General features: G+C 43.6%; 2 protein-coding genes across 9 annotated transcripts in view; one reads left to right on the top strand and one right to left on the bottom strand.

The window, feature by feature from the left end:
- ILDR2 (immunoglobulin like domain containing receptor 2) overlaps positions 1 to 2,016 on the bottom strand; it is a 35,473-nt gene extending 33,457 nt beyond the window's left edge. For 3 of the 8 annotated variants that reach the window (XM_033051383.1, XM_033051380.1, XM_033051388.1), the window contains exon 1: positions 34 to 337. In XM_033051383.1, coding sequence (XP_032907274.1) covers positions 34 to 94 — 61 coding nt within the window. In that variant the 5' untranslated portion in view covers positions 95 to 337. Of the gene's footprint in view, positions 1 to 33; positions 340 to 1,910 lie in introns of those variants that run through there. The other 5 variants (XM_033051385.1, XM_033051384.1, XM_033051382.2 and 2 more) reach the window with 4 other exon arrangements.
- A 10,233-nt stretch (positions 2,017 to 12,249) lies between these two features.
- Positions 12,250 to 23,783, top strand: MAEL (maelstrom spermatogenic transposon silencer). The gene is given in 14 exon segments (XM_033086289.1): positions 12,250 to 12,381; positions 12,781 to 12,867; positions 14,899 to 15,001; positions 16,917 to 17,072; positions 17,521 to 17,562; positions 18,112 to 18,177; positions 18,180 to 18,206; positions 18,209 to 18,237; positions 18,980 to 19,034; positions 19,363 to 19,504; positions 20,225 to 20,287; positions 20,845 to 20,977; positions 21,185 to 21,263; positions 22,020 to 23,783. Coding segments are annotated over 14 exon segments (1,230 nt in total). The 3' UTR covers positions 22,136 to 23,783.
- The last annotated feature ends 2,543 nt before the right edge of the window (positions 23,784 to 26,326 follow it).

Genomic DNA, 26,326 nt, shown 5'->3' with positions numbered 1-26,326 from the left:
GTGTACCACTCTGGCTGGATTAGGGCTCCTTACCTTGATGCAGACCTTTCATTCCTTTGCACAGCCACTGGGGAGAGGAAAATCTTGAATCCATGTTTGCTAGCCCCCTCCTCCTTTGCTGTGCATACACACACACTCTCTCACACACCTTTGCTTATCTGCTTGCTCTCGGCTGTGCAAAAGGACTCCAGCACCTGATTTATGGCTGGGCAGCAGGGGCTGGAGGCTGGAGGGGAGCAGGTGAGCACTGCCTGCCTCCATCCCTCGGCACACAGCTATGGATAACCTGTTGCCTGCCGGAAGCCTGTGCCTGCCAGCTCTCCCCAGCACCGGCAGCACGCAGTCCTGTCTCAAAAGCACAGGGCTAGAGGAAACTGGAAGGTCTTCCCACTGCAGCGGTACCTCTCTCACTCTCTGCATTGACCCTGCGTGCTCCAAACAGTGCTCGCTGCCAGGAATCGTGAACTGCCCTCAGTGGAAGGAGAAAAGTGTCAACAGCCCGGTCTTTTTAGCTTGATAAAAAAGTCCAGATTAGCTTGACATGTCCAGATAAAGAAGCTCTTTAAAGAGAGGGAGGAATGTAATGTCATGTTTAGCTACACCCTGTAGCTAGAATCCTTTGCCGGTCCTTGGATGCTCTTTATCAGCACTACTATGGCTAGTAGGAAAGGAGGGGTAGCAGTGGGTGCGCTGGCACTCCAGACCAACTCACTGAAGTGGGATACATTTGGAAGCAGCCAAATGGCAGGGAAGGAGGAAGGGAGAGAAGGGAGGGAGGATGAGCTGAGAGCTGCTGAAGCCCCAGATGAGGCCGTAAAACCCTGGAAGGGAGCAGTAGGCAGGCACCGGTGTTGAAGATGACTCAGAGTGAAAATGCAAGGAAAGGGGTGGGTGGGTGGTGGGAGAGAGGTGTTATGACTAAAAGCCGAATTTACTGCTTGTGAATCCTAAATCTGAATAGGAAGAAGGAAGAGGCTGAGCTCTTTTTTGTGGGATACATAGGTGACAGTGGGAAATATATGCCACTTAACCCAAGTGTGTCTGTTTCTTCTTTCAGCTTGCAACCAGCCTGCCTGGCTAAGTCATCCTACTGCAGCTTTTCCTATAGCCTGCTGCTCCTGCCTGTGCCTGGCTGCTGCACCGGCTCACAGGAGGCAGATCTTGCCTCTGACCCGACACGGCTTTCTCCTTCTCCCCGGTTCCCGGCTGTCCCGCCGCTCTCACCCTGCTGTAACCCCTTCCCTCTCCCTTCCTCACTGCCCAGCTCCCAGACCCAGCCCCTTTCCAGTTTGTCTCCCTTGCCCTCTCCCCACCACTGAGCCCTCTCTGCTCGCCTCCCCCTGCCCTCAGGGTGACTTGCCCGACCTTTTCGGGAGCCGCCGAGACAGGCGGCGAGCTGGGCTGGGGGCAAATCCCATCCTGCGCTCACAAAGGCCTGAGCGCAACTGCACCGTCACGGGGAAGGGCCCCCTGGAATTCTGCCCCCCTGGAAGCCGGGGCAGAGGCACGGCAGCCCCCTGCTCTCACACCTCTGTTGAGACGGCATGTGCGGTGAGGACACCGCGCAAAGGAGAAGTTCCTGCAATTGTTCCCGGCACGGCACGGCACGGCACGGGCGGGGGGAGCCGGGGCTTGTCGCCATCCCTCCCGCTCGGCGGCCAAGGACACTCCGAGAGCCCCGGGCCGGCTCCCCCGAGCGGAGAGAAGCGCCAGGGCCCCTCGGAGCTGCCCCGAGCCCCCGGCTGCCCCCCGTTCCCAGCCCTCTCCGCCAAGTCTCCGCAACTGCACCGCGGGACGCTCCCGAGCAGCTCCCGACCGCCTCCTTCCCCAGCATCTCCCCACATCCCCCCCTATTTTCGCCCCCAGGAAAGCCGCGAACCCACTGGGGCGTGGGGACACTAGAGCCCTACCTGCGAGCCACAGGAGGACGATCCATCCCAGGACGTGCCCATCCATCTTCCCAGCGGTGCAGGCGGCGCGGGGCGGCGGGAGAGGCGCGGGGGCGGCCCCGCTCGGGCAGCCGCCTCCCCGCAGAGCCGGCCGGGCTGGCGGAGCGGCCGCGCCGTGTGGCTCCGTTCCGCTCCGCTCCGCTCCTCCCCCGGGCCGGCTCCCCGAGGCCGCCCCCGCCGCTGTCCGAGAGGAGGGGGACGCGGCTTCCCGAAACTGCTCCGCTTCCCGCCCTCCCTCCCTCCGTTTCGGTTGCCTGGTGCCGCTCCTCAGCCTCCGGGCATCCCGGCACGTCCCTCTGCAACTCCTTCAGCCCCCGGCATCTCCGCTCCTTAGCGGGGCTCTTACAACTTCTCTAGTAAGCGCTAAAATTGTCCCCGCCGATCATCTGTCCTCCCCAAATTAGTCAAATGGATACCTTGGGAAATGAGCGTGGACGGTTCCTGTTCTAAATTTCCCTGGGGTCTCCCCTTCCAGCAACTAATTATTGTAATTTTAGATAAAGGAGTATGATTTTAGGTGAGGAAGTGTTCTGGCTGTTAATAATGGGCAGCCGAGTTGTGGGGTGTTAAGTTTTCGTGACAACATGATACTGGAAGGGGATGGGAATTTTTTTGTTTGTTGTGGGTTGTTTTTGTGAGAAAGGGGTCACATGCAGGCTTAAATTACATTTTAGAATATGGAAATTGCTTAGAAATTGAATGGTCCTGGCCGCAGCTAACCCACGTGGATACACATTAACTGTACTTAAAACTTTTAAAGTTTCTGTGAAAACTTAATAAGTCCATGGAATTATTCATGGGCCTAAACAGCTGGCTAAAATAGGATCATGCTTTCTTTGGTGGCTCAGCACAGCAGAGAAACACTTTGCAAAATGGCTCTCCCTGTTCACAGCATCCAGCACAGCTTCCCCTTGAGTGTTGCTCATCCTCAGGCACTTTTCTTACCTGGGTTTGGCTGGTGCTTGTAACCAAAGCTGGGATGCAGCAAGCATCAGTGATTCACATGAGAGATGGGAGTAGTCTGCAACTTCATCTCATCTGGAATCTGCCAAAAAACATAAACGATTCTGATTTTTCTAAAGCAAAGTGCTTGGTGTGTCCCTGCTGCTAAAGGCAGGGTGCATAGGGATGCCTGCAGTGAATCTGTACAATCTGTTCACATTCGAGCAGGTGTTTTCCAGTTGCTTGTAGATTCCTTATCATTTCTCTTTTCAGACTGAACTTCTCTACAGGCAAGATAAGCTTTTCTTTAAAATTGTGAATGAAAAAAAATCAATAATTTCTGAAGGAAAAACCAAACCAACATGTTTTCTGTGATAAAAGATGTATTGACACATTTTTTGGTTGTTTTGAGACAGGTGTAGTCTCTCTGTTAGTACAGTTAAAATGGAATCAAGCAAGGAGACAATCCTTAGGGAGTTGATCTGTTTTAAGTGTTTCATTTGGACCTATTCAATGTTATTTAAAAATATTTTTCACATGGAAGTTTATTTTTATTCAGCATTGCTTTAAAAAAAACACACACCCACCCCAATCAGTGTCCTGATGTTCCTTTGACCTGATACATTATGAATTTAACTTTTTACACTACTAGCTAAAACTTACTATTAAGAAGTCCCTGTTACACTAAATAATATATATGTGCATCAGCACTGCTCTCCTTCAGCACACTGATCTGACACCCCACTGCCTTCGTGCATACTTGCAGGTGGAAGGCAAAGTAGAAACTCTCATTAGGGCCACAAATTCAGCCTCCAGCAAACTGTGGTTCAAGAAAATTCAGATGGAACTATATATAATACTTTGCATCAGCACAGGGCTTGCCTCACCACTGTTACCTATGTGTAGGATATAATCCATGGAAGTTTGTATGTGATGAACTAAGGCTCCTAAAAGGTAAATACACAGCTATTTTTCTCTCCTTCCCCTAACCATTTTTCCTGATAACCCTCAAAGTTTCAACTGAAATCCTGGTCCCTTGCTTTATTGTAACGTAGCTGGCCAGAATTCTGATCCAGAGTTTCCTGAGACAATATTGATGGTGATATTATCTTTTCAACACTGGGAGCAGTACAATCCCTTGCGCATCACTATTGTTAGCTACTAGAGGGGATTTTTGTTAGGTTGTTGGGCTTTTTAAAATCTACTCCAGCTTTTGCAAATAAATTTGGCATGCATCACTTTTGCTAAACTTTTGACTCACGACAAAGGAAGGAAAGATTTTCAATAGAAGGAAGCACCATTGTTTCACATGTAACGTTGGATTTATATCTGCTTTGAAAGTCTCATAAACTTACTGTAGGGTCCTTTCTCATTTAACGTGAGCTGTCATTTGTATACAGCCACCTAAAATGGATGTCCAGGCCCTGAAAAGATGTTCCAGATCTCTGCAGACCTTTGATCTCCTGATTGCAACATCTGAGCTGGCTTAATAGTTAATGTTGAGATGTTGTCTTTCCTTTTAGCCCAAGACAGAAAGCTGCATGAGTGCAGTTAGCCCCACTGCACCTTCAAACGTGGGGAAATTCCTAAGCAATTAGCCAGATGGCTTCAAGCCACAGCCCAGCAGGGATCCTGTGTCCTTTGAAAAAAACAACACACTGATGGACTTAAACCTTCATCTCTCCTAGTCACTTGACAACCTTGACACCGGATGAGCAAACTCCCCGTGTTTGCCCTACGTAATTTAGTCCCAGGCAGAACCGGAGGAATACCACACTTTGATTTTACTGCTGATACCGTGACTCCACCTGAAGGAGTCCTCTAAGCCATGGGATCATGGACAAATTCAGCTGAACAATGGGGAACAAACAAACAAATTCTTACTCATGCTGTGGCAGCTGCTGGCTCTTTTCTCTCCTTGCCAAGTGCTTCAATCCTCCCTCCCTCGTCTCATTTTCCAGTACCAATCTTTTGTGGTCGTTTCCTCTGCTGATACGCAGAGTCAGCTTTTAAGTTACCACCACGTGAAACGATTTACACCAGCACCTCAGGCAGAATGACCCATCTCGACAACACCCTGAAAACCCACTCTGCTGCATGAAGATTTTCACGCCGTTCAGCCCCCTGGCTGGATTTCCCTTGTAGAAATTTCCATAGAAACAGTGATTTCAACAGCTTTTCTGGGATGCCATGCTAGACTCAGCCATTAGACACAGCTCTCTTGATTTAGTACTGAGATCAGCACGTCGCAGAACTTACTGGGTGACACACCATCAGTTCATAGCGTTTAGTGAGTCTCCTTAGATAGCTACTAAGTAAAACTTTTCCTCCTTTTCTGTGTTACACTGAAATATCCTATTACTCCTTGATAGCTTCACAGCAAGACATTGTTGAAATATATTTACTCTCTGTGGTGGTTTTTTTTTTTTTCCCAAGCTGCCTGGCTACATTTGATAGCACAAGAATACAAAGCTTTTACATCCCATTAACATCAGGAATGATATGTATATATAAACTGCTATTGTTTTTTAATCACGATGTTTGCACCAAGAAATGGAGAAATTTGGCTTTCTCACTACAATAAACCTTCAGATCTGTAATATAAATTCAGCATTAAGAAGAACCTAAATGAACAGCATCCTCCTCTAGTATTTACTCTCTCTGTGTAATTTTCCTATGCTACTCCTGACTCCTTTTTAAACACCAAAAATCACAGTATGCCTTTTCTACACTTACAGAGTGAACCAGAAATTTTCATTTAAAACACCAATGGCATGTCAGCAATAATGTTTTGTGAAGTTATCATAAAAGTGGAAGATCACAAGTGAACCACCCCAGCTCACCACCTTCTGTGTGATAGGCAAAAATACAGAATAGGACAAACTCTTCTTGCATATTTACAGATAACCGAGGAGGTAACAAGCTGTTAAATCCTCTAAGGTTTTGGCTGTAGAGGAAACTGGGGGCAGCACAAACATCTTCAGGGACTTGGAGTTCACAACCCGTCCAATCCAACCTTCCCAATAAAATATCATCACTTCGTCACACTACATAGATTAGTTTGAACTACAGCCTGCATGTTACAAAAATGAATCACAGATTACTTTGGGTGGGAAGGAACCTCACCCTGCCCCTAATTTAATCTAACTTCACTTTCTAGTACTGCCAAGCCAGAGGGCAAGGTAGTCTTAAGGCATTTCTGAAGAGGTAATGGCAGGCTGGGATCAAAGCACCCTTAACATCCTCTCTGTAAGTTCAACAGACTGTTAGTTTGTTATATTCTTGAGCTAACACCAGAACTGGAGAGAGCATCCCAAGCCCAATGGCTAAAAGTATGAAAGTAGAAGTATTACAGCATCATCATCCCTGCTTAGTATTTGTTTATCCTTCCAGGGATGATGCTGTTAGTCCTCTTGACATAGCATCACATAGAGAGCTCCTCTTTGCTCAGTATCTCACTCTATCACCTACTTTATTAAGTATTCCTTCAATCTTTGTATTTTTTTGCAAGTAACTGTGATGACTACATGTTTTGTTGAAAGCTACCAACAAGTATTTAGTAGTATGCAGCGAAGAAACAACCAAAGAAAGATCTTCATAAAAAGTGTGACTACATTTCCTCATTTAAAATTACATTTTGAGACATCTTAAGCTAATGCTTTAGCCAGAGACTGGTTGGTCTTTGTATCATAAATCTATATCCTTGATTCAGTGTTGTGTGGTCGAGTCACATGCTTCATGTGTCTGAATGCATTACCTTTAGTAACCACACTTAATATCTTTTTGATGCAATTACAAACCAATGTGACAGAACGTATTTGCTGCAAACCCATGTTGATTGGCATTAATTACATTAGTTTCTTTAATTCATTATTGGAGCAAATCCCTGTATCAGTGATTCTACACTTTTGCCTGGGATCCCTGTCAGTCTAACAGGTCTGTAATTAACTCAGGTCATCCCACTTAGGGCCAGATCCAAAACAAGAGTTTGGAAAATTTTGGTACCTAACAGTGAGCACTCAAATCTAAAAAAAAAACCTCATTCAGCAGCAGATTGAGACTGACGGCATAGAGGGGATGCAGCTGTAGCACACCTGGGCAGCTGGTTGCCATGTACAAGGTTTAGTGGTCCTGGCATTTGCTGGTCCTGTGTCAGCAGGGTTCCAGCACTTGCCCAGAAAGTCCCGTGCATCCCACAGCTCCAGGACCTGCTGCACTGCAACCCCCAACACAAATGCTACTATTTCTGGAGAGAAGACAGAAGCATTATCAGCTCTCATCTCAGTTCCCTGGGAAACCTGGAGGAAAGGTGCTGATACCACCCAAGAGGGCAGGGTCCAGGACATTCACAATAGGTGCAACACTCAGCAAAACCTGCAAAAGACGGGCATGGGAACAATGCGGGGTGAGCTTTCATAAAAAGGCCTCCTGACTCCTACATCTAGGTGAGGTGTGCACTCCTCTCCCAGTCATGGCACTGCTCAAAAAGAAACCCAAGACTCACTAAATCAAAAGGTCAAAAGAGAAGCTGGGAGATGTAGCTGACTGGTTAAACCTGCGGAAGGGAATCCTGCATGCTCTCATCCCTGAGATGTTGATGCATTACATGTGAAACAATAATAATTACTGGTCTAAACTTTGCATCACTCTCCAGAGAATTGTAGGTTTTAAAATCTCAATAACCAGGCTGAGAAAGAAATCAGCCGTGAGATTATGTGACAAAAGCTTGTCTCCAAAGCACACAAAGGAGTGAAACAATGGCACCTCAATGGTTGGCAGCCAACTAAAACCCTGCCCTGGCTCCTCCCACACCCATCACAAAAGCTCATCAGTGGCCCATTTTCACAAGTCCAAAGAAACACAGGGACACAATGGCAGATGAGAACCCTAAGACAGAACCTCAAAACAAAGGAAAACGGTTTCAGGCTCTTCCCAGGGCTGTCCCAGGAAAGTCTCAGCCCCAGGGTGCAGGCTGGAGCCTATTAAGATGAGCCAACACCACAGCAACTTTAGACTGAGGGGGATTGCATCCTGCAGGTACAGGACTAATTAGAGGATGCAAGGAAAGAGCATTTCAGGATTACATCGGACTCCTTGTGGGATGATTAGGGAAAGAATCAGAGGCAAAGAAAGAGAGAGATCCAGGTGATTTGGGAAGGAACAAGAGAAATATCTGGATAATAGAAAGAGCCAGCTGTGTGTGAAGAATTTTCTGGGTAATGTGCTTATCCCTCATGTACACTACATTCCTTTCTTCTTAATAAATTCCTTCATAACTTTTTTTCTTAGTGAACAACTCTCTGTTTTGGGTGTGTGCATGTGTATGGGGGTCTGGTGCCAGCCTCTAGTCGTGCCATAGAGAGCTCATGTGCCTGGGTGACAGTGACTGGACAGACAGGAGTAAGTCGAAATGCCAGCACCTGGAGTGGGACTGCCAGTCCTATGGCCCCTGCATGTCCCTGGGGCCAGGAACTGGAATGAGTGATGATCTGGGTGCCAGCAGCTGGAGAGCCCGAGGAGGGACCAGGATTACTGTCCCCTAGAGCAGCCAGAATCCCTCGTGTCAGTGGTGCCAGGAGGGTGACAGTGTTAGTTATAATCCAGCTGGACTTCCTTGTGGGAAGGTTGTGCTCTGAGAGCCAGGGAGGGGGAGAGGATGGCTCATCTCTAATGGGAAAACCAGAGGAGGAGCTGGGTAAGGCTGGGAATACATACTTGACCTCTCTTCACTTGGACCTGGGAGCGTGGAGTTGCATCAGCCTCTCCTGGGCTGATGGATCTGGCCTGATTCCTCCAATATAAACACCAAATATTTCCCTCTGTGGGGGAGTGCTGTAGCCCCAGACCAGCAGGTAAGTGGGAGCAGCAGATGGAGTCACTGCCATGTTTTTTAGAACAACTTTGCTCACTCTTTCTGACAAAAAAACTGCAAGGAAAGATTATAGCCTTGAATCCTGAATGAATGAAAATACATTACTGGCAGCAAAGTTCCAGATAGTTTTTCTGTCCCTATAGCACCAGGGTACATAGACCCTATTTTGAGATCCTGGCAAACTCCATGCATTGATGGAAAAAACACAGGCTGGCAGAGCAGTTCTCTGGACCATTTATTGTGATTCTGTAAATTCTGGGGCTGTGTTTCCAAAGCCAGGTACAGAGGACGTAAAGTGCTGGCATATCAATTAACTTAATTAAGTGCTTAAAAGAAAAAACAAAAACAAAACCCAACAAGTAATACATAAATACTGGCACAACACTTGTTGCTATCTGCTGGAAGGGCTCCAGTGGTACAAATGTTATTTTCAAATCACTGTAAATGGTCCAGGAAAGTCCTTTGCCTGCTGAGTTAAACAGCAGACAAATGAAGATTGAAAACATGAGTTTCTTCAGAGGCACTGGGCTCTCCTCAGGGCCCTGGGGAAGAATACTGATGGAATGATGCTCTGAAGATCATCTGCTCCCTGTTTGTTTAATCTGACCCCCACCCCACAGAGGAAATCCTTTCTCTCGTTACTGCTTATGAATTTTATTTTCCAACCACACCTCTGGCCCTAGGAGAGCTATCACTGGAGCCTTGTGTTTTCAAACAGTTGATGCACACATTATCTGAATTTCTTTGAAAGGAAGGGCTGCTGAAGGGTGGGTCCCCAAAGCTGCACACGAGAGAAAAGAATATGATGGGAAGAAAATAAAATACAAGCACACAGATGCACTCCTAGCAACAGCTCTTACAGTAATACAGTAAAACACTTGCCTTTCTGCCTGAAAGAACTAGGCTCTGTGCAGATGTTTATATTTACAAGATACAAGTCATTTCTTGCAGTCTTTCCTTAGAGACTTAAGCATTAACGCATCTGGAACTAGACTGGAATATAAATGATTTTCACAGCAGTAAAAGTGACTTTAAAAATGCTTACCTGTTCTCACTGAGGCTACATCATGATTTTCTACATTTTTATCAATGTGATTGACTACTCCTGTAGGTTTAACAGCAAACTTCCTAACTGGAACACAAACCAAACTGTTTCACAAAATTTGAGCAAGACAAAACTGCCTCCAGAATGAGCTAGCATTTTTTAAACCCTCAGAGAAACCAGCCACCAGGGAGATGCAAGAGCAATCTGGTCTGATCTTATCCGACAGCAGTTCCAGCACTGACAAACATAACCAGCTAAGTCAAAGAATTGAAGCCTGAACAACAGCTACCTCCTTTGGAGATGAGCAGACTTACCCAGAGATGAAAAAAAAAGCAGCTAGATTGAGGAAAAGACGCAGATTTACCAGTGGCTTGGAAAGGCATGGATGTGTCTCATCACTGTTTTTATCCTCATGTCTAAGTTTACAGTAAATTCAGGAGGATTCTGGGATAGAGAATTGCAAAGAATCTTCCATGTCAGCGCTGCACCATTTATTTCATGGAAACTGTCAGCATAACTCCACTGAAGATGGCTGCATGAGAAGCAGAGTGATGCTGAGGGAGATTCCCCAAAAGACAAGGGAAGAGTGAGAAATGTGGGAGACATCACATCCTTGGCCTGGCCAAGGAAAACCAGGCCAGAAGTTAATCAGGACCTATGGCAGTATTGCCACTTCAGTAACCCTGTCTCATGGCAAAATGTAGGGACCTCTGCTCCAGGCAACCAGATTTCCGCAAACTGATTAAACTTTGTTTTAAATTTTGATTATTGACCTGCTGTGATTATTGCTCTGCTAGCTTCTCTTTATTTATTTATTTTTTTTTTTACTATGGCCAGTGAAGATCATTTGATTTTTGAGAGAGATCAATAGAAAGCTTAAGGCAGGAAGCAGCTCTGTGCCACTTATCAAGATGATGCAGGTCAGACTATTTCTATATTTATTTTACCTGAACTGTGGTTCCCTACGCACTTTCAGTGAAGTGTCAGTTATGTCAATGAGATAGATGAAAGGAAAAAAAACCTCAACAACCACAAAAACAAGCCCAAACCACAACAAGAGAGTCTGAACAGCAGCCTCAGTTCTGTGTAACATGAGCTCCCAAATAATTTTTAAAGAACAAGTTTGGTTTTTTTGTCCAAGCACACACATGCTCACTTCACTTTCCTGCCATATATCTCAAAACTAAACCCTTCAAGGGTTCTCCCTTGAAGTTGGTCTCAATTTTTCTCCTTCTCCTTCCTGAACCTAGTGCAAACTTCTGCTCCCATGGATATTTCTTGTCCTTGAGCACCCAACGAACACACACACACACAAAAAATAAGAACAGCCATGCCACACTCTCATCAAGATCTGCTGTGAGGTTGTTGTCCACAAAATTCAGATTCACCTATATGGTGTGCAAACAAGCCAATAATTACACACTTCAGAGACATTGATTATTTACTTGTTTTGGAATTATACAAGCCTGGTGCTTGGTGGTATTTCACAAATCAAGCACAGCCCACTGGGTTTTCCATACCATTATTTACACACAAAAATGTTGTGTTTGTAACCTCCCACATACGATTGGTAATAATTACCATAAATTACATAAACCCACCAGTCTCCTTTGCATGCTTAGGGGAAAGATCTTCTTCACCTAAACAGGGATTCTTTTGACCTGGAGCGGTGATTTTTAATATTACAATGAAGGTAGTTCACTTATATCCAGATATGTTCAGGAGGCATCTGGATGTGACACTGGATAGTGTGGTTTTAGGATTACAGGGATAATGCTGGATCAATGGTTAGACTGGATCATCTTACAGGTCTCTTCCAACCCTGATGATTTTAGGATTCTAAGGATGCACGGGCCTTAAGCATTTTGCCAGGTTGGCAATGTATACATATTACATACATACAATCAAACCTTGATTTACTTCACCCACAGAGCTTGTTGGCTACAGGATGTCCTCGACCTAGGGGTGCTAACCACTTCTCTGGTTCTACTGACATACAATATCTTGTTCTATTTTATGAAAGGCAGAACACTTAGGTTGGATATTCGAAAGCAATTCCCTACTGTGAGGATGGTGAGGCACAGGAACAGGTTGCCCAGGGACGCGCCCGTCTCTGGAAAGCGTTCAGGCTGGACGGAGCTCTGCTCTGGTGGAAGGCGTCCCTGGAACTACATCATCTTCAAGGTCCATTCCAACCCCTGAACGCTCTATGGAGCTTGTTTGCCGCTATCTGTCCCTCTGATAAATCTCCTTTACGGCTGATAAGGAGCACGCAGACCTCAAACCGGGTGCCAGCCCAGCCTCATGGGGGGGCAAGCGCTGTCATGGCGGCGCCATCATGGCCGCCCCGCCCTCGCCGCGCACCGCGCGGGCGCCGCCCCGCCCGCCCCTCATGAGGGGCCGCGCCGCTGCCGCGTGTGGGCAGCGCCCTTCGGCGAGGCATGGCTCTGCCCGGCGGATTCCGCACCGCCTTTTGGTGCTTCGCGCACGACCAGCTGCCCGAGCTGCAGCGGCGCGGGCTGCCCGTGGCCCGTGTGGCGGACGCCGTCCGCTACTGCTCCCAGGCATGGGAGGTGAGGGCGGGATGGCGGCGGGGCCTTCCCGCAGGCTGGGCCGGCGGGCGGCTCGGCGCCATTTCACCTGGCTGCCCTGTGCGGCCTCAGGTGGCCGTGCCGTCCTCCCCTCAGCCCCGGTTCGTGTGCTCTGGTGGGGTGGTGGCATCCCTGGGTCGTGGGGGTAATTCCAGGAGCGCTCTGGTTTGTGGCTTGCCCTCACTCATCTTCGCTTTGCTGTGCGTTTGTCTTCAAAGCTTGTGGCTTTGTTAGGAAAAAAGCGACTGGGAGTGTTTGAGTGAGGCTCGATAAGGTCCTTGAAGTGCAGCAGTGATTTCTTACGCGTGGAGTTTGTTAGTTTGTGGGACTGCTCGAAGGAAGCGGTAGAAACCTTTTAATAACAGCTAATTTTCCTTCAAGGCCCTGACGGAGCAAGAGAAAACAGTGTATGCAGAGAAGGCTCGTAAATGGAACAGCAAGAAACGCGCTCAGAAGATGGTAAAGGAGGTAAATGCTGAGATGGAATGCCCTCAATAAGGAGTAAATGGTATTGGGCTCTGTGTGCAAGTTCATGGGATGCTGTGGAAGTTCCATAGGATGCTGTGCAAGTTCCACCTGCTCTCCACATCCTCCAACTCTGGAGGTTATGGCTGCAGTAGCAGTCCATGCCATGTGTGCAGATAATTGTTCTGGTTTGAATTGAGGGTGAAATACTTGATACCCCTTAAACCATACATCTTGTTCCTTTGGGTTCTTTGCCAAGTAAAATGTAGTTCTCTTAACACCCTAGCTTTAGCATTATTTTGCATACCTGACTTTTTTTTTTTTAACTTATACTGTAAATTTGCATTACTTCTTGTCAAAGGTTCATGTAGCTTCTCCTTTGTGGGTGTCATTGGTTTAGGCAGTTCTTGTTTGGTAGCCTGAAACCACATCATAGAAGCGGCTGATTCGTTGTTCTTGAGGTCTGTGGTGAACCAGGTCAATGAAATGTTGTGGCCTATGCACAAATAGAATAATACACCCTGCTGTTATTTCAGGTTAGTTGGTATGGGAGAGAGTAGTAGCACAGTTGTGAAGAACGATGGAGAAGTAGCAGTTAAGTGTATATGGTTATGGTCAGAAATGGTGCTAAACAGATGATTTTTGCTATTTACTGCCTTGAAAAGGTGTTTGTTCTGTTTGTTTGTCTCTTTTCCTTTCCCAGCACTTCTCTGAAACAGTTACTTAAGAGTTTGAATTATGTGAGGTGTCAGCTTATTTATTTCAGTTTGTTGGTAGTGTAAAAATTTGTGTGTCCAAGCAAAGAAAGTCACATTTACTGACTGAGTAAATGGATAATACTGCATTTACTTCTTAATGCCTCTGTTACTAGATAATGACTGTGACTATGTGGATTAGTGGTGAGGATAAATTCCTGGACTTCAAAACACTTACTTTATGACAGAGGGAATGACAGGATGATCGTAGTCTGGAGTAACTAGTAAAAATGGATTAGTTAAATTAGTCAGTCTAGACTAGAAGGGAGATGTTAGGCAATGTTTTCTGGGTTTGGGGGCCTGCCTGTCTGGGAGAAAGCTGTTTAAAATGTTTAAACATCGTTGTGTCATTTAGCAGGCTGAGTGTGTGTAATTAATGAAACTCCATTTTTATATGTCAGAGAGGGCAAAGTGAAATGGCAGGTAAGTCAAATGGAGGCTTCTGTGTTTCCTTCCACAAGTTGTAGCATTTTAGAAGATTGTTCAGGGAGAGGAATAATTGCTTTACCAGCATAAGATCACCATCCTTACTGTGTCGTGGAAATAGGCAAATATGGATACATGAGATTATGTGCTCTCATTTTATTAATCCCATCCCTGTTCACAGACAGCCACAGTCACTTTGTGTAGCGAAAGCTCATGCTCCTCTTTTGGAGGTGGCCAGAGCTTACTTAGATGGGAATAATTCCTCATGTTGTTTTAGATAGTGCAAACTGATAACCATTGACTTTGGCTGATGGTTATCTGCAATCAGTGTACCTGGGTGTGGATGTTATTCCCAATTGGGGTTTGAATGATCAGATTCTGTAAGGCTGCCAGGTTTCTTTTCCCATCCTATTAAAAGCTTGTTATTAATGAATGGATTTTCAGAGCAATGCAATGACTTCCTTAAGGCTTTATCAGCTTTTCATGAACCTGTTTCCTAGTCACAGACAACTAACACATGTGCCAGGTGCTTTTTTCGTTAAACTTACTGAGAAAAGTTTTAAATTCCAGTTTGAGGAGTTCGTTGCCTCTGACAAGTGGTTGAACCTTCTTTTTTTTTTTAAATTACATTTTGTAATGTAACTGTAGTTCTTTAAAACTGTAATGGGTTGACAGAGGTACTGGAGAGAAATCTTGCCTTCCTGGCCTGCAAGTATACAGGCCCTTATTATATATATAAACTTTTCCATGTAACCACAGCTATTAGTGGATTTTGCTGAATAACTTTATTTGGGGTGAGAAGACTTTGTTGTTGTTTTTTTGGTTTTTTTTTTAACTTTCTCATCTTTTCCAGACTTGTAATGTGCCTGATCCAGTTCCTGCTCTTCTGACCACCAAGATGCCCAGTGTTACTCCTTTGCCAGATGCCTCTGCTTTGTCTTGGAAGAATGATCAGGGTATGGTGATTTTAAAGCAGTTGATCTTAGTGGATGAGAGCTTGCCCTTTGAGGATATTCTCAGTGATACCTGTACAAAGACTGTTTACAAATTGCTAAACAGACTGTTTACATGTGTGCTAGATGTTTTACACTACTGGGCTACTGCTGTAAAAGGTAGAGGAACACCAGGGAAAGTACTGCTCCACCCCCAACCTCCAAGAATTCTATTCTGTTTTTTAGCTGAATGGGAGTTTAACCAATAACAGTTTCTTGACAGTTGTTTCAAGGTTTTTAAGGAAAAGGTAATTTTTCAAGTCCTGCATTTATGATTTGACAAGGCCTAATCCAAGTTCAGCATAAAGAATACTTGTACTGATTTCAAAGGGTTAAGAGTTGTTAGATATCAAAGTTCAAAATTTGTATGATAGAAGTATTAAATGAAACAAGGGCCTGGCCTCATTGGGAGAATGAAAAAGGGAATATGCACTCTGTCAGTGTCCTTATAACATCCTGACTTGCTTTCTTATTGAAAGAACTCTTGAGAACTAACCTTTCTAGCCTGTACCCTGTCTTCAAATGGTTGTTCTAATTAGAATTGGGTAGTGAGCACATTTGTAGTCTTCTACCCAATGACTATTATGTTATTCTGAAAAATGATAAAAGGTGGTGCTTACAAGGTGAGTCAAGAAGCCAGTTCCTATTAACTGTATCTGCTGTGTGGTTAAGTCTCAGCTCCAGCTTTTTACCTCAGTCTCTTGAACTGTTTTCATGTTGTCATGGTTATGGGGGAGCAAGAGCAGTAGCTCCATAAAAAGTGAAATGCTTATTAGTGCCCCCTGTGCCAGGGGTCATGCTCTCCTGTCATTGTGATGCAGATTTGATTGGGCTGATCATGCTGGCTTGAGTTGACACAATTGATCTTTCAGCTGAATGAGAGGCATAATGATAAAGGATAATTGAGATACATTTCATGGTGCTGCTCTTAATATTTCTCAGTTAAAGTTCTGTATGGTTCCCTGGAGCTATATCAATTTTTTGTAAGGTAGGAGAGGTGTCTTTCCTATGACCCCTCAGCTCGTACAGCTTAAGACCCACATAAGGGAGTGTGACCTTTCAGGCTCAGGGCAACTGGTGTTAAATGTCCTAAAGTCTGGCATTCAAAATTATTTATGTGTGAAGACAGTTGCACTCTCTAGTAGAGCAAGTAGGATTTTTTTGATGGGGGGCAGGAGTTTAGAGTAAGAATTAAATAGCTATGTTAGAGTTCACTGAGGACACTGACAGTCATGAAGAGAAGAATTAAGGTGTATTGTGAAATATTTGTCATAGCTGGATACTTTTTAATTAGTGAATGATAAATCTATTTCTTAAGATTTGTGTTGAGTATTCTTGCTGCTTTCTTTGGGAGCTCATTTGGTGGAAGAGAAGCAATCCTTTTAGTAGCAGACTTCTCATCTTCTTGCCCCACAGGATTACTACAACTCATTAAGTGGTGCAAGCTGCCAGATTTAGCTTGTGAGGCTGTTTTGCAACTACTGATTTGGTTTTTCCCTAACCTTATTTTCTGAAAGGGCAAAGAGACCTGTCCTTAAAAAGAATAATAGTTCCTGTTGGATTGCAGACCTCTTAACACCTTGTGGGTTTGGAGGTTGGCTTTTTTTTTTTGTTTGCTTATATTTGTTGGGTTTTTTGTCCCATCTCTACACACAGTAGGATCTCTGGAAGGTGTATCAGCACTACCAATGCCTGAATTCTGCATAGGTGTTGTTACCTCCTCATCTTGGATACAGAGGAAGAGCTGTGTTTTGTGTTGTTACCTTTTCACCCAGTATAGGAGAAAGTTCACCAAAGCTTTCCCTGGATGAGGCGAGATCAGCATGGCTTCTGTAACCTCTGGTGGCTTGTCTGAAGATGGTTTTGTTCTTTCTTTCAGATGTGGTTGCAGACATTTTCTACTTCCTGGACATTTACAGCTATGGGAAGCTGCCACCCCACTGTGAGCAGCGCTTCCTTCCCTGTGAGATTGGGTGTGTCAGATACTCCCTGCAAGATGGCATCATGGCTGATTTCCACCACTTCATAGATCCAGGTGAGTTCCAAGAAGTCAGAGAGGTGCTGGGTGAGAGGGAGGCTTTCTGGAGTCACTGCTGCCCAGGTTAGACCACTGGTGTTAGACAAGTTTATTTTTTTGATTATAGATGGTCAGACTTCTTAAATATAGAGCATGCTGGGTTGTTTCTGAAGAGAATTATTGTTAGAACTTTATGTAAGTCCAAGAGTGTAGGTAAATCCAGGAGGACTTGCACGTTTGTGCTATATTTCATGTCATGAATGTTTCTCTAAACACACTCTACAATGCACTTCTTTTAAAATGCATATAACTGAAAATAACTTTTCAAAAGTAGTTGTGGCACTTTTATAAGGCTACAAGAGAGGATGAACTGTTCCTTTTATGTGAAGCTGAGGTGTGTAGCTAGGAGTTAAGGATCTCCTTGGTGGTGTTGGATGATGACTGTACCTTCTCCTCTTTTTTGCAGAACTTCCACCACGTGGTTTTCGCTACCACTGCCAGGCTGCTGGTGAGTATTAATGGAGAAAAAGAATGGGTGTGCAGTTTTAGACTCAGCTTATCTGACCTCTGTCAAATGTTTTCTAAGTCTTGATAATCCTTGCATGTATCTCTGGCATGAAGTGCTAATTAACAACAGGGTAACTCAAAGATACTGCTTTATATTTAAAAGTTATGTTTAGCAGCTTGGCATATATTAACAAAATTAAAATATCTACCCCATTGTTGTGTCTGGCTTGGCCTGCCTGTTTCCTTTGTGACTCTCAGTTAATGTTTATAGTCTCCAGTTTGTTTCTATTAAGACATTTCCTCTCCTTGTGTACAGAGGGAACAACTTGGCCCTGTTTTCCTACATCTAAACTTGGATAATGGCCTTTAAAGGGACAGGAGTGTGTTTGCTCACATCCCAGAGCTGCTGACAAAAGCAAGGTTTTGGTACTTAAACACAGACCCTGTCTGTGCACAGGAGGAGTGTGTGTGTTTGTGGATTTCTTAAGGAAGCTGGACTTTCAGAACTTTGTGGTTTTGGATTTTTGTCCTGTCCCCTTCCCCTCATTAGGTGATGATACCCATAAGATTCCCATATCTGGATTTCACCTTCCTCGTTCCTGTTACGCAGTTGTCCTGCGGAGCTCCTTGAGTTTGCCCAGCCAGCCAGGGTGCTCAGCCTCGCTTCTTCTGCAGGGTATGGTCAAGGTCAAAGCTCAAACCTCAACTTCTGCTTTCACTCCTGTTGGGTGACTAAGGAGATACTTCACTCTAAAACCTAATCAGTGTCCATATAAGTGGGGAGAGGCACTTTGGAAAAAGTGTCCCAGTTCCATGCAGGAAGAAATGGCCTCTAGAAGCCAACCTTTTTATAAAGCAGAGACCTAATTTTCTGCCTTCTTATTTTCAGCCTGCACTTCTGGCTCTAATCTACTGATGAGCAGGGTCTATTGTTCTCTGACATTGTTATGACTTTGGTTAAGGGCTCCTAAGATTTGACTTAAATTGGATGTGCTCAATAATAGTCATAAATCCTGCTTTTTTAAAAAGATATTTTAACGTTTTTGTGACTCTTTTCCCCATGAGAACAGCATGTGTCTTAAATTTTGCTCAAGTTTCATTTTCCAGGGAACAGAATAAAATGTTAGGATTCAGAGGTGTTTAAGTTTCATAACAGTATATTATGTTTCAATTCAATTCAACCTCATCTTAATCTTCAAAAAGTAGGGAGGGACAGGATCTTGGGCTCCATCCATAAAACAGGGCTCTGAAGAAGTATGCATGAAATTTGGTTCAAGGTAGTTGTCAGGGAGATTGCATTCATTGCACAAACAATTTTGGTTGGAGGTGACATTTTCAGACCTAGTCAGAAGTCATGGAAGTGTCAGAATTTTGTGCTGTACTCCTTTGAGATGACAGAAATCTCTTTTTCCCTCCAGTCTAATGACAGATTCCGAATTAACTGGTGTCTTGGTCGAATGGCCAGCATTACAGGTAGGAAATGGGTCATTTTTGTCCATCCTTTTCCCCTCCTACCCCAGAAATAAGGGCTGTGTAATCATGGACAGCTGTATTTGTCTGAAAAGCACGTCTCAAAGTTTTCAAAAAAGTTGGTGCTGATAGCCAAGACTACTTAGCATGCTCCTTCTTTCTCCCACCACTTTCTAGGAAGCCAGGTTTATTAAAACCACTGGTGGAATATCTTTGAGCTTTGATGCTGTGATAAGAGGCTGGGTAGTGAACAGGGACTGACTGAGAAATATGCTGAGCAGGATATTCAATAATTCCTGTTCTCCTGGCCTGGATTTTCACTGAACTGTAGGCATTGAGAGCCACTGTGAGCTTTTTGCTGTAGAAGACCTGATAATGAAACTGTACCAGAGGAAATACCAAAAGGAGCCCTCCAAGATCTGGGTGTACAGAAAGCTGGATGTCTGCCTGTGGGATTTCTCCAGTAATACCAGGTGTGTTGGGTGGTTCTTTGTGTAAATGTGCCTGCTTGCAGATTCTTCTGTGTTGGTACAAAAAGTAATGTTTACTTGCAGTGTTGCAGAAGCATTTTGGGTGATTATGCAGTTAATTTAGAAATAGACTCTAGTGCTTCTTCTGCTACTAATTTAAGAAAAGAACCAATAATTCGATCATAAATTTCAGTAGGTTTAAAAAAAAAAAGTGAGTTATTCTTGGCCATGTGCTTGGAATATGGATTTTTAAGATCCATTGGGTTCATCGTTGTCACTTTGTCCTTTTATAGTCAGGCAGTTTTTGTTCATGAGTGTCTCCACCCTAGAAGGAGACCTTGAGGAGAATGAAAGAATGTACTTTAAAAGACACATTTGAAGAGGAAAGTGAGGGTGTTTATGCTGTGAGAACTATTTCACATTAATGGGAAACTTGAAATGGTTCAAATGGTTTAAATTCCATTTGTCTCTTAGGGTTCTCATTTCTCCTTGCCCCCCATCTCAGCATGAAGCGATGGCCTGATAAGCAGACCTTTAAACTCTGCATAAACTACTTAGGGCAAAGCTGTTGAACTCTGTGGAATTTTAAAGGTACTGCATGGTCACCACAACAAAAATATACCATTTTTAATATTTGTTCCTGTTCATCTGGCCAGACCAACTGCTCTTGTTGATTAACAATGCCAGTGCTTCTGAACTAAGCCTGAACATAATTTCATGTAGGTGCAAGTGGCATGAGGAGACAGATATCATTTGCTGTGCTCTGGCATCCTCTAAGAAAATGGGGTGAGTATTGCTGAGGAGTTGTCTCCATCATGATGGCTTTTATTCTGTTAGCACTGCAATGGTGAGAATTAGAATTCACTGTTTGACTTCAGAGGCATTCTCAGTATGCTCTGGCATATCTCTACTTTGGAGACTTCTATACTCCCTGACATACAATGTAGATACATAAGGTTCTGTAAGGAAGAAAGTAAATAGTTGGGAAACATGGAAATGCCATTTATGATCTCTGTTGACAGCAGTAGTAGCACTTAGAGAGACAGTAATAAATAGTCTTTCATTCAAAAAACCTCATCATGGGCTGCTATGCCCTGAAAAAAAAGTTGTTTTCACACTTCTAAGTGTTGCATTTGATAATGTGGGAAGCAGTTTGTTTTTATTTCATGTGTTGTTGTTCAAGTGGCTGATGGTCTTCGAAGGATGCAGGCATGAAGTCCTTCTGACTTCTGGTATCTGCTTTTGTTTGCCAATTGAAGAACATAAAATGCTGTGCTTCCACACATCAGCATTCCAGCCCTCTTAGCCAAACTTTTCTTGTTTTCCTTTTTTTCTTGGTGAAGTTACTGCATCAGTAAATCCTTTGCTAGTGTGTATGGAGTCCCACTAACAGCAGCTCACCTTCCTCTGCAAGGCTCTGATTGTGATCAAAGCACAAATACCAGGATTGTGAAACTGGATGCTGGACATACTCAGGTCAGATTCTTTCAATTGATACCCTGATTTATTTCCAGGTGCCAATTTCGGGTGAGCTGTTTTGTCTTTGGATGCTGTCCTTTGTGACATGTTGGGCAGACTGATGAACTTGTAGGGCTTTTGCCATGATTCATAGGTTTGATGGATAGTGGTATATATTTCGTTAGCAGATACATGTAGCTTATTATGAATATTTTTTTCATACAGAACATGAAAGCTGCAAGTTCTGGATGTGAAAAACCTTTGGGTCCTCCAAGACAGGATCAAGAAATTGTCCTTTCTAATAGTGAGTTTGAAACTTCCATGTTTTTTAGGTGGAAAGATCTTTAAACTTAATCCAGTTGTTGCTTTTTCAAATTTCTGGGCTTAGATGTTGCCTGTAACTGGTGCACAGCTCTGTGTGAGCTGTGCTTATTCTTGTATGTGACTGTCACTGAATTTCTGAAGACTGAAAAAGCATGAAGAGCTTTCCTTTTCTTACTGGACAGAAATCTTAGTGTTAAAAATGTCTCTCAAAATTCAGTTTTTTAGAGATGTTGCTCTCCAATTTATGCTTTTCTGTTGCATGAAGCCATTCCCATACCCAGGTGCTTTGATTAAAATACTCTCCTGCTCTCAAATCCTTGTATGTACAGACTGAGCTGGTCCTTGTTGCAAATGTTCTGTTACAACTCATATAAGACTTTTTTAAGTCTCTTTTTGCAGAAGATTTGTTTACTTAGAAGGCCTCTGAGCTCAGTTCATCTGGGCATTTCATGGCTAACCTTCAGAGGAACAGAATCAGGTTTGCAGAATAAATAACTGTAATAGTTCAGAGTTTGCAGCTTGATTTCTTGCATGTAAGGTTCATGCTGAATTAAACTGTTCCACCTGGAAATTGTGAACTTAAGGTCTTTGGTGTTTGTGGAGGACACGACCTGCCTGACTTTCTGTAGCAGAGCTGTTGAATAGGTTCAGCTCCACAGCATATGAAGAACAATTCCATTAATTTATGCAAGCTTTAGAGGCTGATTTGATGTGCAAACTGTATTTAATTTAATAGGTGGTTCTCCACGTGGTGTGAAGACCTCCTCTTGTGGATCAAGTGTTGTACAAGGAAGAGGAGTTATTCGATTGCTGAGAAGTGCAACTGGTCTGTCCAAGTCTTTCAGTAATTGAAAATCTCTTTCACATCCAGGCCAGTTGTAAATTCTAATTTTCTCTGTTTCCCTAAGATAACTGATGGTTTCTCCAGACTGCAGTTTTTCATGTTCTGTGCAAACCTTGGCAGTTGGAGTTCTTGTCAGAATGATAAAACTATTGACTGGATTTAAAGAAGATAAAAAATCTTGTTCAGTATCTACAGGAAGACTGACAGTCACATCTTTAAAACTGCATGCTGTACTAGTTGTTTTCTTAATGAATGGAGTGCAAATTCAAGATTGATTACTCAATTATATTGAATTAGAAGAATTCTTTAGTGACCAGTGTCACTAAACAACTTAAACTTTTGCTTTATTTCTTTTTTAATAGCCTTCCCACCTCCTGCATGTGGAAGATGGAATTTCAGTGTAACAGTCTTGCTTCAAAAACAGATGCAGGGGGGAAAGCATTGAAGGTGTGAAGGGCTGCCCTAGGGGAATTAATTAAAAGTTGGTAGTCCCAAAAGTTTACTGTAATATTTCAATTTTAGCCATGAAAAATTTGAGTGATCTTTCAAAGCAAAAAAGCAGATTTTATTTAAAATGTCTTGAAAGAAATACTGTGGCAAATTTATCTATCTTAATGTTCTTAGAGACACAGGCTGTATTATATAGATCAAGAACAAGTACAGCATAGATTTTTTTTTTTTAAATCAGTTTTCAAGACAGGCCTGTCCCTCAAACTTGGAGACTGAAGAGAAGTGTAGGTGTTAAGGGATTGGTTTGTTGGATTTTTTTTTTTTTGGAAATAATATCAAATTCAAACTGATACACTTCACAAGAGTTTAGTCAGGCTGGGTGGATACCAGTTATAATTATTTGGGGGCACATAGAAAAGTGGGACACTGTGTGACATTTTCCAGGGAAGTTAAATGTTACTTTTTATGGAGGTAGTGTTGGACTAATCCCCAAGAAGTTGTCTTTCTGAGCCTTGTGCTTAGTCCATGTGTCTCAGAAATAAGAGCTTATTTTGTTAAGTTGTTCATAGATTTTGTACCAACAGATGTCCAGTTTTGAAATACTATTTCCATAGCAACTAACTGTGTGAAGATTTTGTTCCTTGAAGGTACTGAAACTCAAGATGAGGTGGCTCATTCCCTTGAATAAGGGAATAAAAGCCAACAGAACAAATGCAAGCAAAACCCAAAATGCAGCCAAAATAAGTTTATTGAGCATGCTGGTCAGTGTGTCAGAAAGGGACAAGTGCTGGTTTAGTTTGAAACCTGTTCCAGTTGCTGTAAGGCCAGTTGAACCCTTTCTTCCAATATTTTAGGATCACTGAAGCGTTTCTATTCTTGCCTAACAGTTCACCTTTATCACTGAATTTCCTCAATTGATTCTGTATTTCCTTTCTTTGGAGGCTGCTATCCTACCTGCTAATTTTCACCATATAAAGGACAAAGAAGCTCTAAAGCTGAAATTTACCAATGAAGCACTGGGGAATGTAACAGACTGAGAGTGTCTATCTTGGTAGTGCTAAAGGCTTTTCTGCGTTTGTATAGAGTGGTCCAAGGTCCTTTACTGACATTGCTGCGTTGATACTTCATAATATACAGAGCCATTGTTTCTGAAGTATTTTCAGAGTTCACTGTTGCAATAAAAGTTTGTTTCAGTTCTTACGTAGGAGAGAATTCATTAAAAATTATTGTTAAAATACTTACTGTTAAGTACACAAACCAAAGAACGTTTTTTACTCATGTTTTACATATCAAGACTGAGATAAAGCACAGGAGCAGAAGTGGGGAAATGCCATTAGGATTCCATGGCATAACTGTACCTTACCACCTGTAAATTAAAATAGCACTTAAGATGTAGAAGATCTAATTATATGCTGTAGGCAGTGGGCTGTAAACTGGGGCAGTAACTGTTTACTGTAATAACCAACAACTCTAGAGGGGTTTTTTTGTAGTGAAAATCATAAGATCTGTGCCATGAGAATGAGTACACTAACTTAAAAGTAGCCCATACTGCTATTCTGCATTTATTGAGGGGGGAGCCCTAACAGCTGTTGAAGGATGATAGAAAATCCTTTCGTTTTGTAGCTCTGCTTTCCTGGCTATTCTGCAATTTGCGACTCCGGTTGATTTCTGGAAAAATAATTCTGAAAAACAAGCACAATAAAGTAATGCTTCTCTCCTTTAAGTAAAGGAAAGTAAACCTTAGCCCACTTCATAAGTGCAAGGAGTAGTAGACAAGTGGTTGAATTGTGGGTTGCTACTCTTAAGGTTTTTGGCCAGTTTTTGTCTGAGGGTCATGAAAACAGTGTAGTGATAGCTTTGCTGATCTAGTCTACATCAGTACATTGTAATCTTACTCTTTTACATTCTGTTTAGAGTATGTAACTGATAATGAAAAATAAAGTATGTTAACATAGAGTAAGCAGCAATTGCTGCTGCTTTTAACTGTTACTTATGCTGGCTTGTCTACCTTCTCCTTCAATAAACTGCAGGAAGCAGGGATGTGACAGAAGTTCCAGCATTCTCTCAGATGCACACATACATTCTGTAGATATAGCAAAACCTGGTTTTGACATCTTTAATGTGAGTTTTGCTCTGGAAGGCTGATCTTCCTATTAAAGCTCAAGGGGAAGGTGGCCTTAGCCTTGTCCTTAGCAACCAGCTGCCCATTCTCACTCAGATGCACCCACAGCAATCAGTTTTGCCTTCCATGTGCTTTACCAGATGCAGCTTTGGGTGTGCTTTGGCTTTCCTGCCCCCATACCTGCACCCGCACAGCACCTCTGAGTTTCTCCCCAGTCACTTATCCTTGCTGCTGTCTCCTGTGTTTCCTTTTCAGGGGTGACTCCTGTCAGGAGCTCTTGGTCAGCCTCTGCTTGTTTTGCTATTTGTCTTGGAGGAGGTGATACTTGAAAAATCACCAGGCTTGCCTGGCCTCTTTCCAGCACCATGTGCCACAGGAATCTTCCAAGTAGGTCTCTGAACAAGGGCATGGACTGCTCTGCTGAGGTCCAGGGCTGTGATGCTACTTTTTGCTCTTTTCCTCCCTCTTTGGATTCTAGACACCACTATCTCATGATTACTGAAGTTAAATTTGCACTCTGGCCTTTGCATCCCTGCCCAGTTATTTCTTGTCCATAAGGATGAGATCCAGCAGGGACCACCTTGGCTCCTCAGTCCCTCTGTCAGGAGTGTCAGGCTCCTCACAGGTGTCTGAAGAAGGCCTTGAGATCTTCCCTCTGGCAGAGCCATCTGCAGCAGACATCCCCTGGAATGTCACCCATGTTGGCCTGTCCTCTGTGTCCAGCCCAAGAGCTTCATCTGGCTCAGTGTCTGTTCCCAGATGGAGCTCTGCATTCCAGCTGCTCTCGCACATGGACAGCAGCTCTCCCTCACCACCTCCCAAGTGTGAGGAAGGAAGTTGGACAGTGAGGGATGTGTGGGAAAGGGACTCATGCTGTGTCTTGACTCCTGATGACAGTTCTGGGATCTGCATTATAACTACAATGTTATCAGAGAGTGTTTGCTGTGTCTGAGGTAAGAGAAATCTTTATGTGCCACTCATCCAAATCCTAAAAGATAGAAACAAGGCGGTAATTCAGTGGGAGTTGTCTGGGTGGAGGATTTGTCAGGTGTGAGGCTGGAGGAAACAGTGCTGTGATCCTGGATCAAACAGCAACAGCCGATACTCATTCCATGGGGTGTGTCCTGTGCCAGGGGCCCAGAGTGAGGTCCATGCTGAGTCATTCCCCACTACAAAACTTGCTGCCATTTCAGGGATTCTGTGAGCTGTCACAGTCAGGTGGTCGTGTGCTGAAGGTCACATTCTTCTGAACAAGTACTTGTTCTGGGTGAATGAAAAGTCTCTGTTCTAGGAAACCAAATTTTCTTGTGAAATAGTTGTATTTTTCTTTTCCTGTAAGTTTTTAAAACAACCTGTATAATTATCATAAGGGGCTGTGCTTTTGGACGTGGTAGTTGAACTAAAAAGTGCTAACCCTTTTTGCTAGCAAGGATCTCAAACTTTGCCCAAAAGTGAAGTGACTCAAGTGTATTTGTGAAACTGGGTTTATTTTCTGGTTGATAGAAGTAGCTGCAGCTGACTGCAAAGGCTTTAACAACATCATTCCTTTTGGCAGAGTAAATGTACTGTGATGGAGCAGGAGGAAAACAAGTTTGTTATCTAGGTTCTGCCCTCCTGATGACTTCTG

Source organism: Catharus ustulatus, chromosome 2 (genome assembly GCF_009819885.2).
Source record: "Catharus ustulatus isolate bCatUst1 chromosome 2, bCatUst1.pri.v2, whole genome shotgun sequence".
In the NCBI taxonomy this organism is placed as follows: Eukaryota; Metazoa; Chordata; class Aves; order Passeriformes; family Turdidae; genus Catharus; species Catharus ustulatus.
Note: the sequence above shows the minus strand (reverse complement) of the source record. Positions and strands in the feature narration are given on the sequence as shown.